Below are 20,335 nucleotides of genomic sequence, written 5' to 3' on the forward strand. Positions count from 1 at the left end.
AATTCTGCATTTTATCACATGGGTATATTTCTTTGATGCTATCTTTTGAAAATAGGCCATTTAAAGGGACCACAATTTTTGGGGGGGGAGGGCCGCACTCATGGCATGCAGAAGTTCCCATGCCAGGAATCGAACCTGCGCTATAGCATTGACCTGAGCCACAGCAGTGAAAATGCTGGGTCATTAACCTGCTGAGTCACCAAGGGAACTCACAAATAGACGACAATTTTTATTCTCAAAGTTTCATTCAACTTTACTTCAGGTTGTACACATACGAAATGTGTTCTCAAAGCATAAAAATCGCAATGGCCAGCAGCAGAGAATTTGGGAGGGGGTGCAGATTAAGGAGAATCTGATCATTTACATTGTGATTATTCTGCATACAATGGAAGATAATCCACACTTTTAAAACCTCAAGACTTTGCTTTTTAAAGAACCAAAAACAAACTCAAGACAGTTGGCAATACTTCCCCAACCCTAGACGAATTGATTACTCTTTGTGTAATCAATTGTGGCAGCAAAAGATTTTGACGGCAATGAAAGTTTGTAAACTATATTTCAACCTCTTTTTCTAGAACCCAAAGTGCAAGATGTAGGGTTTTCCTAATCTTTCAGTATTCCTGTCAATAACCCTTCATTTTGTTTGGCAAAGGCAGTTTTTGAATAAGTCTATTTTGATATACTGACATGGAACAGCCCAGGTATTGCATGAATCGTGATACTTGATTCGTCAGTCTGACAGGGTAAATCGCATATCCAGGCAACCAAGACCTTGAGTAACACAAAGCCCCATTTTCAGAGTCCCTGGTTGAATGTTTAATTAGATCAGCAAATTGTCCGTCCACATCTGGTTGTTCATAAAAGCAAAACCTAACATTTGAGTGCTCGAGTGTGAAGTGTTTTACCATGGGAGTGAAAGCTGGAGCTTAAAAGATAACGGTCATTGGAACTAGCTGAAACAAGAAAAGAACCATCTGGCGCATTTGCTAGATTTCCTTCTGCCTCCCAGCCTGTGATTGGCCCCCAGCACCAGCCTTATTTCGAAAGTTTTTTCAGCTCCTCGGTAAAGCCTGTCGAAATCATAAGACCACTACTTTCCATTGAGTCATTAAACTCTTGCAACCACAGGAGCAGAGTCAGGATCAAAATTCAAAGGATAGCACATATACTTTCAGACACATGGACACCTGTGCCGGGAAGTCCACCAATGTTCCTTTGGATTTGATTATTCTGCATTGGAGGTAGCAATGGTGAGCATGGAGAGACATCATCACAACTCATTCTTGAGTTTTGCAGTGTGACACCCATGGTGCTGATGAAAAAGCCATACAAAGACTGATCCACAAAGATCTCTGGGGGCAACAGCTAGGTCCCGGTCTACCTGATTTTCATTTATGGAGAAAGATTTCTGGAGAAGGAACTGCAGAAACTTCCATGGGAAAACTGTCCAGACAATAGCTGGGCGATCCTTCCAAAGGATACATCCCCTCCTCTATAGGCACAGAACATCAAAAGCAGTCTTGAGGTGTTAAGTCCAATAACTGCAGGCACATGTTCATCGAGGTGAGGATGCAAATCTGCATTCCTAGAGTCTGAAATCTTTAATAAGTTATTTTGTTCTCAGTACACAGTTACAGTCTGAAGACTGTGAAAATCTTTTCAGGCATCCTTCCATGCTGGACTTGGATTGGAAGAATGAATCAAGGTTTTGAATCTTACTTCCTCCATTTTGATACACGCCTCCTCAGAGTTTGTGGGTCGAGAGGCTAGGGGGTAGGACTATAGCGGTGATTGCCGAGGGAAGTGGACCTTATTGGTCTTTGAGCGCTCACTTCTTTAAAGACTATTGGTGCTGAGGAGAGGAAAACGTATCCTCATCTGGCAGAGCTCCCAGAGGGTGTGCTCCTCTTGCCTTTCTGCTTTTGTTCTGCCGAAAGCCGCCTTTTTAATGTACCCATTAGGCTTTCACTCTTTGATCTATTTTTTTTCCCACCTTTTTCATCTTCCCTGTTGATATCACAGCTGGCCATAGCTTTACCACAGAAGCTACCAAATAAGGAATCATGTTTTCCAAACTCACTGGCTAGGGATGGTTGCTGTGCTACCATGAAATCAGTTTCTTCTTTACTTTTATTCGGGTTCAAAGATTTCCGGAAGGCTTTACAACGAATTTTCTTCGTTGTGACTGGTTAGCTTATCCGGGCGGCGGGGGTGTCTAGCTCTCTCTGGAATATTATTCTCAAACATCTGGAGAGCCTGAGGTGCTACATCTATGTATTTTGCCAGCTTCATTGAACCTTTGGAGCCATTTTCCAGCGGCAACGGCGGCGGCGGCGGCGGCGGCGGCGGCGGCGGCCAGAGCGTGTCTCTGGCTCCCTCGTCCCGCGCTGGCGCGACTGCTGCGAAGTATGTGCTGTTTCAAGCCGCTCAATTTGTGGCAATTTGCGAGACAGTAACAGGAAACGAATACACCGTTAGCAGTGTTATTAGGGTGACAAAGTTTGGGAGTAGGATGGAAAAAGCACCTGGTTTATTTTAGATAGTTCTGAATTTAGAATTGCTGCACAAAAAGGGAGAAAAAAACCCCTCCAGAAATCAATGCGAAAGAGAACACACAAAAGCACCCCTTTCCGTGCCCAGGTCAGGCCTTCTTGGTCATCCCCCTCCAGCCTGAAGTGACGGTTCTCTCCTCAGATATTTATAGACACTCATGTATTTCATCACCTTAATAATACTCTTCTGTTTAATGCTCTAGTGGCTTTTAGCATCTACCTAACTGAGCTTCGATTTCCTTGAGGGCAAAGATCTTGTCTTGCTGATTTTTGTGTCTCCCACAGTTTCTTGCCACATAGAGACTAGTAAGTGTTACTTGATTGGCTGAAGAAGATGCATTTGTCTGATGAGTAAGTCCTTCAAACTAAACTCTCCAGGTGCTATTGCTGGAAGGTAACTGGAGGGGGTTCTTGAGACTCCAACAGGGGTTTTTCCTTATTGAATCACTGTGACCCTCACCTCCCAGCTTTCCACAGCAGTATCCTTTGACTCTTTTCTCAGGATAAAGAAACTTAGACTACAGTATAGCCTGCCTGGTTGGGAACCTGACCTGGCATTTAACAAGAAGAAGAGTTTTACTTAATTAGTTAGCACCCACTAATCAGTAAGGCCTAAACATCTGCCAGTGGAATCTGAGAAGTCTGTTCTAAAAGTTGAAAAGCTGATTTTATTCACCACAGATGGAGCACTTACAGTGGCGGGGGTAGAGGGGTGCGGTGGGGGCGGTGGAGAAAAAGGTTTTACCAGTTAAATCAAATTAAGAGAAGAGGTTGGTGCACATTTTCTAGGAGAGTTTGTGTAGTGAACTTTGCTTTTTTCACAGCATCTGACTTTCAATTATGGATGTGATGGAAGAAATGATCAATACTACAAATTTCCTCGGTGCTCATATCTATAATTAACAGTTTGTTAACTGTCTTGAAGGAATTGAAGCAAAATTTGAGGATTTTTTTTTTTTTTTTTTTTAGTGTGGTCAGATGGCTAGGTAGTAGAAATGTTTTGAAGAAATTCACTGACTTTTTTTCTTAGATCAAGGACTTTTTTTTTTAATTAATAAAAGAGGCTCTGAGAGATGCAACTTGTTGCCTCCATTGGTTTATAATAATTTCTTGTGAATGTGGCAAGCTACCTTAAATCCTTTCTGGAACAAGAGATATAAATTAATACCAATGTGACAAAATGTCTAAACAGTGGACTTGAAACTGCAGGAGGATCATATAGAACTGATTTGTTCAAGGAAGTAGAGGCAATTTAGTTTCAATCTGCATGTGTGGTTTAGGTAGATGGCAAATGCATCCATTTATCATTGTTGAGCTGCCTTGAGCTAAATGCTATCACCGTTTGTAACGATTTGCAAAGCTATGTGGTGGAAATGAAGTCACAATTTAGAAGAGAGTCATGGATTTTGACGAATATGAATCATCTTTAACATTTTTATGGCTGCTGCTTTGGAGTGCAAACTCTCAGCGAGTCCCTGAGTTATGAAGCATTTGCCCTACGGAATTCTCTGGGTAGAACTATCCTGAATACCAAAAGGTTTTGGAAATTTCGGGCTATATGGCCAAAACGTGAGATTCTTGGGTTCATTTGGCCCTGTGAAACTGTCTTTTTCATCAAAGTGCTTAAATCAATGGCTGGAATCAGAACTAAGACGTATTCAAATTGAAACCCTCTCTGCCACCGTTTTAAACGTCAGCCTTGGAAATCTAGCCATTTAAATTTACTTAGAATTGATTCAACAGCCTTGTAACTCTTCCTTTTCGTACGACTAAAGTTGATGAAACTTTTCTAGACGCCTTTGGCATCTCTTAAAAATCTACATTCCTGGCTCGGTAATAGACTAGACTTCCCCACTTTGGCAAAAATGTATCCGTCCTGTGTATACGTTTCTTTTTACCCTTCCGCTCCGCTAGTAGAAAACTTGGACGCTCCCGCCCCAGACAGTGCCCTAACCGGGTCGGGTTGACAGGGTTGCTCGCATGCGCTCTCGACACAATCGTGTTTGTCGCAATGGGCCCTGCGCGGAAGGTTACATAGGAGCAAGTGACTTTGATTATAGTCATTTTGTTGGTTGCGCTGGTTACCGCGCTACTTCCGCGCTGGTACTTGATTGTAACAGAAAGTAGTTCCGGCCCGTGTTGTTTCGGCCGAGGAGCCGTCGCCGCCATTTCAAGACCGTGAGAGGTAGATGGCCAACCAGAGTTCTTAAGGTTAGAAGCCTGTAACTGTTGCCGCCTCTTAAGCCTGCCAAAGCACTGGTACGGCTGCTGCCCTCTTACTACTACCTCTAGAAACATTCTTGCCAGTAGTGGCGGCAGCGGGACTCAATTACCCTTTTCTCGCTTTTCCTAAAGAAGCTCCAGATGGCGTCTTCCGTGGGCAACGTGGCCGACAGCACAGGTACCGGTGTCCCTTCTACCTTGGCAGACGCCCCCTTGGGGTCTCGCGCCGTCCTCTGCCTCTCATCACTCCCTTCCTTCCCTCTAGCCATCCCCATTACATCAGTGGCATCGCTGAGCTTTTCGTCGTCTGCCGGCATCTGATCGGGGTTTCCGCTGTCGTCCGTTCTTCAAACATTTCCTCTTGCTTGCTGGCTTTTCGCTTCCTTTCTTGCTTTGTAATCCTATACATTTGCTAGCCTTCTACTCTCTCGGGACGCTTCTTTCACACGTGCGCGCTTAGAATGTCTCGGAATGGACTGCATTGGAATCCCTGTCCTTCTCGCTGCCTTTCACTCTCCTTGGCAGTCGTTTTCTCCCTTAATTCAGTTCACCGCCCCCTCCTCTTCCTCCTCCACCCTGCTCCCCTTAGCCCAATTTGGTGCTCCTCTGTCAATCGAGGGCGGGAGTGCTGGTCCGATGTAATCGTATCCTCACTTTGCATCACCCAAGGACGAGCCCAGGCTCCTGGGTGTGCTCCGAGTAATATCGAGCCCAGGGGCTTTTGAGCAGTGCCCCGCCGGGCAGCGCCTTTCTGCCGGGCCTTCGGTTGAGCGAGCGGCCCCGGTTTCGATTGGAAATTTCCAGGGGTTCCTTTTGCCATCGCCCGATTCCTCCCGCTGCCCCCAGCCTGGATTTCCCACCCTGTCCACCTCCCTCCCCTCCCGCGGGGAACCACACCCTTTCCTTCGCGAGGTTGCCAGCCTTGCGGTCCACTTCCTACCCTTGGGGAGAAACCACCCTGGTGCCGGGGCTTTGGCGTTGACCACCCTGCCCGCTCGATTCTCGCTTTGTGTTACTTTCTCCCTGTATTCCTCCGCCGCCGCCTCTGGGTCTTTCATCCCCATTCTTTAGCCCGGTATTTCTTTATTCATAGGGGGTGTATTTTTTTTAAGTTTTCATCCCCGCTTGAAGAGTTTGTAAAGCAACTGGAGTGTAGCTGCACAAGAGCAAGGCGGTTGCCCTTTCAGACAATTAGTCGAGAGCATTTGGTACTAAAAATAAGAAAACAACCAAATTACAGGAGTGTCCTTCGGCTGCCTTTCCATATTGAGGCTATTTGGGGCGGGAGGTGGGGGGGGGGAATCGGGCTGCGGTTCTAAGGTTTCCCACGAGGTTATTATTATTATTATTTTTTGGTTGGTTCCCTCAGTTGAGATGTGTCAGGGTTTTTTTTTTTTTAAATTGTTTTTGGACATTGTGCAGTAAGAAATGAATCTTCAATTGTGTCTCATCCATGATTGTAGGTAGTGGGATTAATAATTAGTGTTCCCCTCCCTCTCAGGGATTTTTAAAGATTTAAGATTCTGTCCTAGATTCTTCTGTACTAGCTTGCCCTTTTCTACGTGTTACTTTATTTGAGGAAGTTGTCATTTCCAGTGTTAAAATAGCAGATAAGCGGCTTTGAAAAGTTGATAAAGTAATGTGTTAAAATAAGGAGCTCGGAAGTTCTAGAGGCTTGTCTAGTGATTTTCTAGTTTCTATTAGAGATATAACGTCCCCTAGATTTGGATGCAGGTCTCTCTTATGTTAGTGGTCAGCTGGCTGTGCATCCTCTTAGGGAATTTACTTAGCTTTCCTGAGAATACAGTTCACTCCTCAGCTCTAACGATTGGGGGGTCTAGGCTCAAATTTGAGGTTGTTACACAGACCTTGGTAGAATTTTATATAATTTGTACATGGTTTCCCACTCTATCTAGGGAAAGTGCTGTGGTCAGATTCCCAGTAATGTATCATTGTTTAAGTATTTACAATTGAGTCTTAGGCAGCTTGTTGTTGTTTCCCCTCTCTGGGCTTTAGCTGTACACCCCTTATCTTTTTGTATCTAAACCAAGTCACTTACAGCAAAGTGCTTTCATTTATTATTCATCCTGTCGCACTTTATCAAATGGTTTTATATTTTATCGTTTTCCCATTCTTTTAAAAAAAAAATCATTGCAGTTCTAAGTAACTGGTTGGTTTATACAAGGTTGTTTGCAATGTCTTAATCCTTTAGTCAGCCTCAGAGCTTTTTGGAAAATGCTGGTGTTAAACCAGTGTGGGTGGGATTTAGCTAAATTGGTCTCAGTGTGAGTTGGGGATGGTAGAGGAACAATATAACCTTGGGTCTTTATTTAAAATGTTTGATGACCCCTTTAATATTTTGGCTCTTGACAGATGAATCCATCTTGTTTATCAGCTGTTTTAAAAATAGCACCTTGACTTTTAGTTTTTTTCCCCTTATGTTTGTTTCTAGTGTAGCCCTTAAAATAATTAAAAAATTAAGTTGTGAAGTAACAAAAAACAGTATAATTTTAAGAGTAAAACGCCCATTTGCTGTCCCCACCCAGGTTAAAAGATAGTTACCAGTACCCCATCCCCCACAAATCCAACCTAAAACAAGGGACAAAGTGTTAAGTTTCCCAGTAGGTTATTCTGACATTAACTCTATGTGACCTTGCAAATCACATGTTTTATACTTTGTTTCTGTATGTTAACTATGGTATAAGAAATGTTTAGTGAATCTTTAGATGCTACTTCTGATTTATAATTTAAAAGCACAAAGTATTTTTTTGATCATAAAATGTAATCTCATTTGGAAGTAAATATTTCTATCTAGTCTGGAAAGAAAGTTAATGGATAAAAAAATGCCAATTCTGCACCTAATATTAACTTGTGGGTATCAGTAACGTGCAGAACACTCTAGTGCTTTACATAGTTTCAAGCGTTTTCATCTTTAAGTTTAATATACCATATTTTTACATTTTTTTGTTTGCATTTCTAACTTTTTGTTTTCCCCCCTCCTTCCCTCAAATGTTTTGATGATTCTCCAGAACCAACGAAACGTATGCTTTCCTTCCAAGGGTTAGCTGAGTTGGCACATCGAGAATATCAGGCAGGAGATTTTGAGGCAGCTGAGAGACACTGCATGCAGCTCTGGAGACAAGAGCCAGACAATACTGGTGTGCTTTTATTACTTTCATCTATACACTTCCAGTGTCGAAGGCTGGACAGGTAGGAGATGTGGGGGTACCTGCCGGTGATTGCTGCCTCTGGGTGCTGAGCTTGAAAGATGATATTTAAATATTTGAACTTGAAATTTTTCCAGTACTGGGTTTCAACTGGAGCCACCAACGCACATCTGCTCTCTTGCCCACTTGTGACATGCCCAGCTGCCAGTTTTTCTCCCTTCGTTTGTGGTAGTGGTTATATTATCAGTATAACTAGGGACCTTTTCTAGATTTTTCCATCTACATTGGTTTGCTGCTTTTAAAAACTGTTCAGGGAATAAACTATTCTTAGTATTCATCTGAGCATCCAGTCTCACCTTTGTAAGATGTGTCAGCTTGAGGGACAGAAATGCTCAGAGATGATAGTGTATATGCTGTGGTTGGAGGTGCATATGTAGTTCAGGTTGCAAATGCCATCATTAAGTCATGATGTGCTACTTTTCGCTAATCAGTTGAATTAATCAAAAGGGAAGAATCTGTGTACTTGTCCGTTTAATAAATTGTCATTCTGGCTTAGGTATTTAAAGATGTGCGTCATTGAATCTTATCAGCAAATGGAAAATAGGACTCATGCACATAGCATTTTCATTCTTGATCTTAATAATGATCATGGTTTATAATGAGGCAGCTTGATAATGAGGCTCTAGTAGGAAAAAAAAAATTCCAATTTGAAATCTGTAATGCCTCCACTTCTGAAAAACTTTGATTTTCAAAATTTGTCCTACTAATTAATGCTAATTAAAGATAAAGTATTACTATATAATGAGCAATGCACAGGATCTTCAGAAACTGTTTGAGTTGCATATGGGCCATACCTTCTTTCCATAACATGCATACCCATGCATCAACACCTTTCCCCTTTTCCAGATCTGCCCATTTTAGCACCCTGGCAATTAAACAGAACCCCCTCCTGGCAGAAGCCTATTCAAATTTGGGGAATGTGTACAAGGAAAGAGGGCAGTTGCAGGAAGCAATTGAGCATTACCGGCATGCATTGCGTCTCAAACCAGATTTCATCGATGGTTATATTAACCTGGCAGCTGCATTGGTAGCAGCAGGCGACATGGAAGGGGCAGTACAAGCTTACGTCTCTGCTCTTCAGTACAATCCTGTGAGTATAATTTTAAGGGTTACTGTTTTCTCTTCACAAAAGCCTTAGAAAGAAACGTAGTTTGATACTTAGGACAGTAAGATAGGTTTATAGGTTTTTGCATGGAATAAGGAGTTTGGAGATGTTTTGTCTACGTAAAAGGGTGAAATTGCTTTGACTCAGGTCTGCGTCATGTTTTAAGAAATTCATTTTATCTAGCAAGTTATTAGCATAAAAATTATCTTTATTGCAAGAAACTATTTTTATAGTGCCTGTAAAAATGCAGAACACGTGACATTGTTTCTTTGGGCTTTTCTGATTAAATTTGGCTAACTTCTGATACATGTTTGCAAACAGTTAATTGGTTTTCAAGGAATAGTGGATGAAGGGCCTTAATCTGTAATAGACAGTAGTTAAAACAAGATGCCAGTATGTGGATCTGTGACTTGAAAAATAGGCTGCAAATTTGTTCAATATCATTTTTTTTTCTTTCAACATAATTGGAAGTGGTAGAATAGAGGTGATAGTATCTACACCAGGCTTTTGGTTAGTCCTTAATTTTTTTTTTTTTTTGTCTAAATTGCAGATGTTTTCTTGGGAGCAAGTGATGCCCAGCTGGCAGATGTTAAGTTCACAGTGTGTTAGGGTCTCTGAAAGGTACACAAAAAAAGTAAGACTTGCCCTAAGAACTTTTGATGTAGTTAAGGAAAGAAGATAGACATAAATTTAGGAGGAAAGTGATAAAGAGAGGGATTATAGGAATCCAGAAAAGATTTAATATTATGTTTCCAAACTACTCAACACCAGCATTTAGCTTTGCAACAACTGTGAAAGTGGTTAATAATTAACTACTAATAGGTACCATTTATTGAAAGTCTTGCTGTGTGCTCAGACACTGTGCCAGTCAGATGGTGGTCTTTCTTAATGGGCACAATGATCCCTCAAAGTAGATAGTATTCATTCTGATTTTACCACTTAAAAACAAAAAAGGATTTATATGGGTTATATAACTTGTGGGATCAAAGAGCTAGTAATGGTGAAGTGGATGATAAAACCTGAGTCTGAATGTCTTGAAAGCAAACATTGGAGAAGTAAAAGATAAAAAGGGGAAGATGTGCCCAGAGGGCACCCACCCCTCAAGGCAGTCCTTAAGCACAGTTTGAAAACTATTCTGCTGTCCCTTAATCCTTATTTTACAGGTAGGAAACGGAAGCTTAATTTAGTAGTCTGTGCAAAGATTGGAAATCACTTTTTGTCATGATATCTATAAACAATAAAATTTTGTTTCAGTTCCTATGAGAGTTTAAAAATTTTAATTTTATTTATTGCTTTTTGAATGGACACAGTGAAAAGTCTGCTAGCTATCCTTAGAAGTAGCTGATGAAACTAATTTCTTATGTATCCTTTCAGAGATACTCAGTGTGTGTGTGTGTGTGTGTGTGTATATATATATATATATGTATGTAAATTTGAGTGACTTTTTGTAATTTTTATTGCAGTGCTCGTTACAGAAAATTGTGTATGCTGCCACAGGGGCTTGGACCCTGTTCTTGCCAAGGCTCAGGGCTCGCTTGTGCACCTAATTGTAAATTTTTACCAGTAAGAATGAAAAAGGGATTGTGCATACTGCTTTGATTTCACCTAAATATATACCATAGTGACCATGTTTTAATTCATTTCAAGATACCTCGTCTTCACTTGATTTAATAAGCTTAACTGTCAAATGCTTTTGTTGGTTCAGTACTGACAGAAAATCTTGAGTATTCCTAAATTGTGCTCTTGTTTGTTGGCAGTGCATTGCTGGCCTGAATCATAGATGTAGTTGGCATTCCGTGAAAAATAGTTAAACTCAGATTATTTTGGTTTTGCGGTAGTGAAAAAGTAAGATGTTAAGGTAGTAGTCTTGGTAGACTAGTTTTGTCTTTTTAAGGTAATGGTATGTCAGTTTAGAAGTTATTTTGTGACTTGATTATAGAAATTTCATTTTTTAAAAAAAAAATTACTTTTAAGATGTAGAGCCGTGTCATGTTTTTACATTCTGAATTGTCTTCTGTAATATTGGATGATTTAGTAATTTCACTAAAATTTTAGTCCATCGTATTTGAAGGTGCTATTGCAGATGATAATCTTTCACATGATGACTCATTAGAGTTGCCCATACCTGGCAATCCCTTTTATGAAATTATGTATAAAATGTTCTTTGTAAAATGACTATAATCCTGAATTCCTCAAAGGAACTCAGTTTCTGAGTTTGTAGGTTATTGAAACATTGCTTCTGTTTTGATTGTGGATGTATAGCACTGAGAGCTACTGACATCTACCATCAAGTGTTACTGTCAAATTTGTTACTGTTGCGTGCGAGCCTCACCCATATAGTTAAATTGAGCTAGGCCCCTTATATAAAGTGCTATGGTACAGTTGACCCTCTGTGTCTATGGTTTCTGCATCTGCAGAGGGGTGACTGTATCTCTGTTCCTCTGTCCTCTGCTTTTTAAGTTTGCTGGGCAAATGTCACATTTAAATAATTTGAGTACTTATTATGTGTACAATGCTTTGTTAGGAATTGGGGAGATGTATTGGGGGGAAGTTGTGGATTATAATATGAGACAAAATCTGACAAAGGAAAAAAGGTGTAAGCTCCTCAGATGATTATTGTTAGAGAGTATTAATCAGAAGATTTTCTTGAGTGGATGCTTATAACCTAAGCATTCTGTAGGAAGGTAAATAGCAAGTAGACTTTCTTGGCTGAAGTGGTGAGTCAAGTAGTAACAAGAAGTGAGTGTAGTAGAGGAGAGTCAATTGGAAGATTTAGAAAGAATAGAGAGGCTGAGGAGTTTGAATTTAATTTGAGAGGCAATTGAGACTACTGTAGGCTTTTATCAACTTGATTTTATTTCGCGTGTGTATAGATGTGGGTGGGAGTGGGGGCTCTAGGAGGAAAGGTGGGAAATAGGCGGTATCTTAAGAGGGGTTGTTACACAGGAAATTCTTACTCATTTCCATCTCCTTACCTCTGTTCATACTATTTTCTCTTGTCTACAACGCCCTCCTCCTTTGTCAAAGTCCTACTCATCCTTTAAGGCCCAGCTTAAATGTCTCCTTTGAGTTCATTTACTTCCCTAAAACTCTTTACCACTATGTGGCTATTTAATATGTATGTACTTTGTTTTCCACATAGATTTTAAGCCCTTTGAGGATGAGGATTGTATTAATTTAGTTCCCTACAGTTCTAGGCACATTATTGAATTGAATGAAGATTTGCATAAAAGATACTAACCTGGGAATGGATAGAATGGACCGGGTTTGAGAAATGCGATTCTCTTAGCAGGCATTGTTTCGATTTGACAAATGAAGCAGGATTAGTCTTATGTTTTGAACTTTGGGGAGAACAGTGGTATCCCTGAATTTTCTAGAAATTAGCTGTTGGTGTATAAAGGTTTGGATCCCCAGTGGGAGAATTGGATTTCACATATTTATTTATTTGTGTATTTATTCATTATTTTTTGGCTGCACCTGTGGTCTGCAGAATTTCCTGGGACCCAGGCTGCAGCAGGGACAATGCCAGAACCTTAACCCACTGTGTCACCAAGGAATTCCTCACTACCATATTTAATATGTTTTACCTTTTTCTAAAACTGCTTATTGATTATAGTAATCTTGGAGATAATTTTTTTTTTCCTTTTCTAGGGCCACTCCCGTGGCATATGGAGGTTCCCAGGCTAGGGGTCTAATCGGAGCTGTAGCCACCGGCCCACGCCAGAGCCACAGCAATGGGGGAATCTTAGAGATAATCTGTTTTTAGCTATGGGCATTGTGTTAACTTGATTTTTGTATGCTGTCATGGATCTAGATGATACAACTAAATATAGGTAGATACACTGTCAGGACTTGGATGCCATCCATCTAAGAGTTTATAAAAACTAGAGGGTAAAATTATGCAACAGTTGGCTAAGAGGTATAGCCCATTAGGGTCATTGTTGGAGAATTATTGCAAGACTTGTGATTATTATGGCCCAGGAAAAGGCATAGGGGTTGGTAAAAGTCCAAAGATGTATAACCACAATAATCAGATATAGTAGGAGTTTGTATGAACAGATTGGATTGTTCAGTCGTGGTCTGCCAAAACAGAAGGGTAACCTTTAAAATTTAGGGGAAAAAAATCATACAAAGTAGATAGCAAGATTATAGAATTCATTACTTCTCAGAGTATAAGTGGGGTTAAAAAGTACTTACACTCATTAGAGGAGAAGTGTATAACAAGATTAATGATACCTATGAGGATTAGTATTAGCCTTTTGTGCTTGAGGTCACTGGGAGACAACCATTCTTTCCCAAAATACCAATCATTGCTCCATGGACAGGCAGATCAGGTAGCTCATGGAACTGACCTAGTATGGCCAACTATAGGGTTGTTCTGTGGCAGCCTGTCTTTGCTCAGTGACTCACTGACTTTTGGTTCACCTGATGGATGATAATATACAATTACAAAAGCTGTTTATTGGTAAAATCAATCACCTGATTCTGGAAACCATAATATGGTTGCACATGGAATAATACAGATGATACTTTGGCACACTTGACAACATTTCACTTTCTAGGACTTAGTTTAAGGCTCTTCCACTTGTGGAACAGTTTGGAATGATAAGCTTACTCCCTATTGCCATTGTCTTTGCTTGTTGACTGACAAGGCAAACAAGGACAAATAAAAATTGAAGCTCACTGTTCTGACGTGTCTTTCATACTGATGGATGGACTGGTGAGTCAGATGACTAGCAGCACAATTGTGCTGCTAATAAAAAGCAGAGTCAACTGCTTTTCATTATTTGCCCACTCAACTCTAATGGCACTTAATACTAATGAGTAATCTAATGCCAGGTGTCAGAATTAAAGCTTTGGTTGGATGGTAATCCTTCTGTCTAAGAGTGAAAATGAAGTCAAGGTTTCTAAATATGCCTGGCAGCCTGAGGGTAGGTTTGCTGATAACTAATCACAGCTAAATACTTTTTTCCACTATGGAAAATTTTCGACCTTTGATATAGGAGTGGTTCATCATAACCTCGAACAAAAGAGTTGAACAAATATTTGGTGCCTTTTTTTTTTTTTTTTTAAAACATGACATTTGGGGAGAGGAGAAGCTATAGATAACAAGGCCTATAGTCTTTTATCTGAAACAGATGGGATCAAATGCATCTTAAAATTCAGAATTTTTAGGATTCTAGAAAGATGATAATACCACATATAACTCTCAGGTAGGTCTGGAGCAGCACCTTCTAGTAAAACATTTATATTTCTGCAGCAAAAGGTATAAATAATCACACAAAGTGGCATCAATAAATTCTGTAAATAACTTCATGCTAGTTCAAGTCAGATTTAATTATCAATTGAGTTTTTGAAATTTTTTTTGAATTCAAAATTGAGGATGAGGGATCGTGATTCTGTACTTAAATTTGTCAAGCAGTGTCTCTAGTTGACAATAAAATGATGGAGCTAGATGCATGAAAGTAATTTCAAAATGTCTTTGGGTGACAAAGCAGAATATAATTAATGACGGAGTATCTCCGGATTTCTAGGATTTGTACTGTGTTCGCAGTGACCTGGGGAACCTGCTCAAAGCCCTGGGTCGCTTGGAAGAAGCCAAGGTAGGTGTTTGATAGAACGCATTTAAACAGCAGTGTTATGGAAACTTGTACTTTTTGCCAAGTCTTCAACTCTTCGTTGAGCTATCTTCACAAAACAGTCCTATGAAACTGAGGAAAACTGACGGCATGAATCGCCTCAGACTAGAGCAGGGCCAGGCTTTGGCATATCTGTTCTAAATCTGGGGGTAAAGCAAGAACCTGAACATTTTGGAGCCTTTCTGCTGAGCTAGATCATCTTTATAACACTGGGCTCTGTCATGATCTTATGTGGGAATAAATAACATTCCTTCAAATCTGAGGCTTGCCTGCTGGTGACAAGCAGAGCGCCTGTGATTTGGCTCAAGACTCCTATATGATGCAGGTGCCATTGAAAATGCTGCTCTTCTAAGTCCTTTGTGGCTTGTAAGTGGAGAAGAATTTCATCCAAATGTTACCCTGTAATACTGGCATTTAAAATTCTTATTTAACCTTCCTCCCTTCATCTTCCTCACCCTTTTTACAATGGAAGAAAGGCTATTAAATGATCGCAAATTAATAATTGGAACATCCTGCCCCTTCTTGTCCCCACTCCCTTCCCCAAGTTCCTTTTCCTCTTTTCCAATCCTAGTTGTCTACCTTCTTTTCTTCCTTACTTCCTTCTTTTATTCCTCCCCGCCCCACCTCCTTAAAAAAAAAAAAAAAAAAAAAGAGGCCAAAGCTGGTTTGTTTGGGAAATGGACTGATCGAAAGAAAACTTGCCAAAGTGGAAAGGTGGCTTTTAGCATTCTGTGTTTCCAAATAATGAATTTGAATACCAGGTTGGGTTATTAAAGCTTTTGGTATAATTTTAAATTAAATTTATAAATGAAATTGTCTTGTTACAAGCCACCTTACGCAACCGCGCTGCAGGGGTGAGGAGTGGGGAGAAACCAGAATGCTTCTGAAACTCCCACCTGTTGCTCTGAGCCCCACGCGCATGCTAATGCGTGGAGTGTATGCGCAGCGTAGCTGTCTGTTTGACTGCTTCATCCAGGGAGGGCGAAGGCTTTTCAGCACCATCTAATGTTAAAAGGCACTAGTTTTAAGTGCATAGCTCGTAAATTCTGCTGACACTTTGGATTAACCTTATGTAGGTTTCCAGCTAATGAATTGTAATTGATTTCAATCTTAGCTGATAAATCTAATTGGTAATTTATAGAACAAATATTTGATAAGCTTCTATTAATTATCACCCCACCAAGCGGACAGCTAACATGAATTGCACTTCACTGCAGCTTTAGAGATCGGTTTAGGCTGAGACATTGCGCCTGCCTTAGGTTGCTGACTTCTTTATTTCAGAGCTCTGGAGACACCTAGTTTGAAAAATGTTATTCTGTTTTTGTGAGAACTTAGTGATCAAGAAAATACTCTTGAGTGAAATGCAATGTATTTCTTTTGTAATCAGTGCATTTGAAAATTCAAGCCAGCATATTCCTAGTAGATGGAAGCAAAATTAAGTTGTCTTTGTAGAAAACGAAGAGCCTTTCTTCCAGCAAAAATCCCTGCTGTATGCAAATAGCCCTGATTAACCCTCTCCCTTCTGCATGTTTCCCATATTACAGACTTGAGACTGTCCTCATTCCCATATGTAATAGACATCCAAAGAATTTCAATTGCTTTGTTGAACTTTTACTAATGATCTTGTTTTTATTTTCTCTCTTGTTTTTGGTTTTTCACCATTGATATTGTATTTAGAAGGTTTCAGGTGGGTGAAACCTCCTATTCCATGCGTAAGGTGCCTCGCTGAAGGGAGCTCGAGGCCTGGATCTAGGGCAGACACACACCTCCTCCTCTTCCAGCAAGGAACGCACCGAAAAGTCACATGATGAGAAATATGGTAACGGGTTTGTAACTGCCACAGCAAAACAATTTGCCTCCATGCCTGAATCTTCTGTCTTGTGGCTTCAGAAACAGCTTAAAATAATTTTATTTACAAGCAAGTTATGTAAGAGAATGTTTTATACTATAGCCACAATTCTGTCAAAGATAAGTAAAAGTTAATTGATATTAAAAATTATTAGAGATAATTTACTAGTAAAAGCTTCTAACTCTTCTTGTTGTTCATTTTTTTCCTTTTTTCTTCTTTGTTTGGATTGCAGCATTCTGCTCTTCTGATGATGCGCTGTGACCCTGCAGTAGCGCAAAGGCTGCGCAGCGTTAATGCGCAATGCGTGCGAATGAGCCCCTGTGAACGGTTGACTAGATGAGTAATCTGATTGACTGGCTCCCTCAGTCCTATCCTGTAGCCTTTTTGGATAAAATTGGGTTTTAACATACCTCAAGTTCAACTAATCTCATTAAACAATTATTCTCTATGGGCCTGTCTAGTAGATTAATGGATCTGGTTGGCCGTTTGCTGCGTCTAGGGGTGTTCTATGTAGCGCAGCAGTTCGCAGCGATTGCGCAGCGCGATGCTGTTAGGTTGCGCAAGCGATGTTTGCGCTCGCATTACAGGGACCTCAACCTAGGTGCAATCCTGTCATGTGAGGTTTCAGCTTCAGTCCCCCTTGGGAGACATGGGCATTGTGAGGATGTGACTTAGAGCTTGGCCTTATGATATCCGGACAGAGAAGCATTTTCCTCCTCAGTAGCATAGTTTTGATGTTAGCGAGGAACATTATTATTTATTTAGAGCAGCATTTCCCAAGATGTGTTTTATACTATTCTCATAACATGTCTAATGAAAGAAGAGTTCCATGGTCAACTAAGTTCAGGGAACCCTGTGTATACTATTAAAGGCTTAGGGAAGTCCTGTAGTCAAGAAACCTGTTTTTTGTTTTCCTACTGTGTTTGATCATGAAATCCTTTTTTCCAGTGATACCTATTAACATGTTGTAGAACACACTTTGGGAAACTTGCGGGAGTGGGGAAGGATTTAGCCTTAAGTGGCGCCTTCTAGATACTATTTGAAAACAGCAGGAAACCTTAGGTGTTCGGATAGGAGAAGTTTAGCATAGAGTCTTAAGGCAGCTGACTTCCTGGTTAAGTCCTAGTGTAAGGGTTGGTCATTGGTTGGCAGAACTGAACATGGTGGTTTGCACCTGGGTTCTGGTGGCGCAAGCGCAGGAGCAGCCAGCTGTGGCAGCGCATTAGTTTTGGCGCAAGCGAGCCTATGCTGCAGGGTCACTTTTGGCTGGTCAGAGAAGAAATAATGATATCACCTTCTTCCCCCCTCCCCCAATCTTTTTTTTTTTTTCCCCTTTACAAATTTTCCCCTTTCCCTTTACCTCCTTTCCCTCCCATCTTCTTTCATTAACCCCTCCTAAGGCATGTTATTTGAAAGCAATTGAGACGCAACCGAACTTTGCAGTAGCTTGGAGTAATCTTGGCTGTGTTTTCAATGCACAAGGGGAGATTTGGCTTGCAATTCATCACTTTGAAAAGGTTAGTCGTTAAATTAATAATTAGTATTTATGAAGTGCTTATGTATGCAAGGAGTTTCTACTAGAACTAAATAATAGGCCTTTACTTAACCAGTCACATAATATATTTGTTTCTCTGACAGCATTGTAGCATTTGCATTGAAAATGTATCTTAGTAATAAAAAATTCTTTTTTAATTTAATTGATTTGTTTATTTATTTATTTGTCTTTTTAGGGCCACACCCACGGCATATGGAAGTTCCCAGGTGAGGGGTCAAATTGGAGCTGTAGCTGCTGGCCTGAGCCACCTCTGCGACCTACACCACATCTCGCAGCAATGCTGGATCCTTAACCCACTGAGTGAGGCCAGGGATCAAACCTAAGTCTTCATGGACACTGGTCATATTTGATATGGGACAGGAAATGTACAGAATTAATCTGGAGTGCTGTGTGATACTAGAAAGCAAGGAAATTTTGATATATTTATGTTAAAAAGACTTGGAAGGCAACTGGGAGAGGCTCCCACTGGCTAAAGATGGGAGTTGAGCATCAGTAGGAAAAGTAACTGAAATATATTGAAACTGAGAAAATATATTTCAATTCATGAGTGCATAATTATGCTAAAAAGAAACTCGTGGGTCTTTTTTTTTTGTTTTGGGTTTTTTTTTTTTTTTTTTTTTTGGTCTTTTTAGGGTTGAACTGACGGCATATGGAAGATCCCAGGCTGGGGTTGAATCGGAGCTGCAGCTGCTGGCCTACACTACAGCCATAGCAACACCAGATCTGAGCTGTGTCTGTGACCTACACCACAGCTTACCACAACGCTGGATCCCTGACCCACTGAGCAAGGCCAGGGATTGAACCAGCGTCCTCATGGATGCTAGTCAGATTTGTTTCTGCTGAGCCACAATGGGAACTCCTATTTATTTTGCTTTTTAAGGCCACGCATGCAGCATATGGAATTTCCCAGGCTAGGGATTGAATCAGAGCTGCAGCTGCTGGCCTAGATCACAGCCACAGCAATGTGTGATCTGAGTCACGTCTGTGACCTATACCACAGCCCACAGCAGTGCCAGATCCTTAATCCACTGAGCGAGGCCAGGGATCAAACCTGCATCCTCATGGATACTAGTTGGGTTCGTAACCTGTTGAGCCACAATGGGAACTCCTTCATGTGCCATCTTTGGAAGATAAGGAGCAACTCATTTTGAAAACTGGTTAAAAAGTTTTCCTCTCTTGCCTGTATGAGCTGGATATCAGGGTAACCCAATAGTTTATAGGGGGAAGTTTCTCTTTTTGTAAGTGTTCCAGCTAATAAATGAAGAAGGAATGATAGAGTAATCACCAATAATAAGTTTAGGCATTTATCAGTGGCAAAAAAAGCCACAATCAGACATTTTATACTTTGTGATGGAAGTAGATATTTTCACCAGTGAAGTAGCCTGATTAAGCCTGTAGTTCTGACTACCAATTTATAGGAAATACATGGGACAGATTATTTCCTAAACCTAAACATGTTGAAGGACACTATAGGGGTGCGATCTGTAATTTCAAACTGTGGGAAGCTATATGGGACAATGGTAGTGATTTCTTCAACAAATTATAGGAATAAAAATGGAGATTTGAATTTAAATTTTAATTTAAAAGATTAAAAAAACCTCACAAAGGCATGTTAATTGTATGGGTTTTATTTGGGTCCTGAATCAAAGTTAATCAGAAATTAGACCACTAAATGTATATTTGATATTGAGTTGCCATCATTTGTTTTAGGTGTAATATTGGTATTGTGGTTATGTTGGGAGGGAAAAGTATTCTTGTATTGTCCCTGAAATGTATTTTGAAGTATTTTGAAGTGATATGCCTGGGATTAGCTTCAAAACGATCTGGAAAGAGGGCAGGTTAGGTTGGAATATAGGTTAAATAGGATTGAACATGATTTTTTTTAGTTGTTGAAATTGGATAATAGATACCTGGGGGTTTGTTATATATCTTTGCTTTTGTATATATTTGAAATTTTCCATAATAAAAAGTTAAGTTTTGGGGGTGGACATCTATCACTGAAGACAATGTAAGTTAAGTGCATCATGCTGTCTTTATTACAGAGTTGCCATCTAAGAGGAAGTGTTTTTAATAAGTCTTAAATATATTCAGTTTCTCATTACCTTTACCTTTTCAATATTTCAGTTCAGGTTTCCATCTATTACACTAAAAGAGTACCTACCTACTCTGTTGCTCAGTGGTTCTC

The 20,335-nt window shown here is 40.3% G+C and overlaps 1 protein-coding gene and 1 pseudogene across 4 annotated transcripts in view; one reads left to right on the forward strand and one right to left on the reverse strand.

Annotated features, from left to right (window-relative positions):
• Window positions 1–611: 611 nt before the first annotated feature.
• Window positions 612–4,850, reverse strand: LOC125118044 (suppressor of cytokine signaling 6-like; annotated as a pseudogene).
• Window positions 4,694–20,335, forward strand: part of OGT (O-linked N-acetylglucosamine (GlcNAc) transferase) — a 36,524-nt gene continuing 20,882 nt past the window's right edge. The window contains exons 1-6 of one of the 4 annotated variants that reach the window (XM_047765912.1): window positions 4,694–4,763; window positions 4,908–4,953; window positions 7,805–7,985; window positions 8,849–9,092; window positions 14,642–14,710; window positions 17,996–18,112. In XM_047765912.1, coding sequence (XP_047621868.1) covers window positions 4,917–4,953; window positions 7,805–7,985; window positions 8,849–9,092; window positions 14,642–14,710; window positions 17,996–18,112 — 648 coding nt within the window. In that variant the 5' untranslated portion in view covers window positions 4,694–4,763; window positions 4,908–4,916. Of the gene's footprint in view, window positions 4,812–4,907; window positions 4,954–7,804; window positions 7,986–8,848; window positions 9,093–14,641; window positions 14,711–17,995; window positions 18,113–20,335 lie in introns of all 4 variants that reach the window. The other 3 variants (XM_047765914.1, XM_047765911.1, XM_047765913.1) reach the window with 3 other exon arrangements.

This window comes from Phacochoerus africanus, chromosome X (genome assembly GCF_016906955.1).
Source record: "Phacochoerus africanus isolate WHEZ1 chromosome X, ROS_Pafr_v1, whole genome shotgun sequence".
In the NCBI taxonomy this organism is placed as follows: Eukaryota; Metazoa; Chordata; class Mammalia; order Artiodactyla; family Suidae; genus Phacochoerus; species Phacochoerus africanus.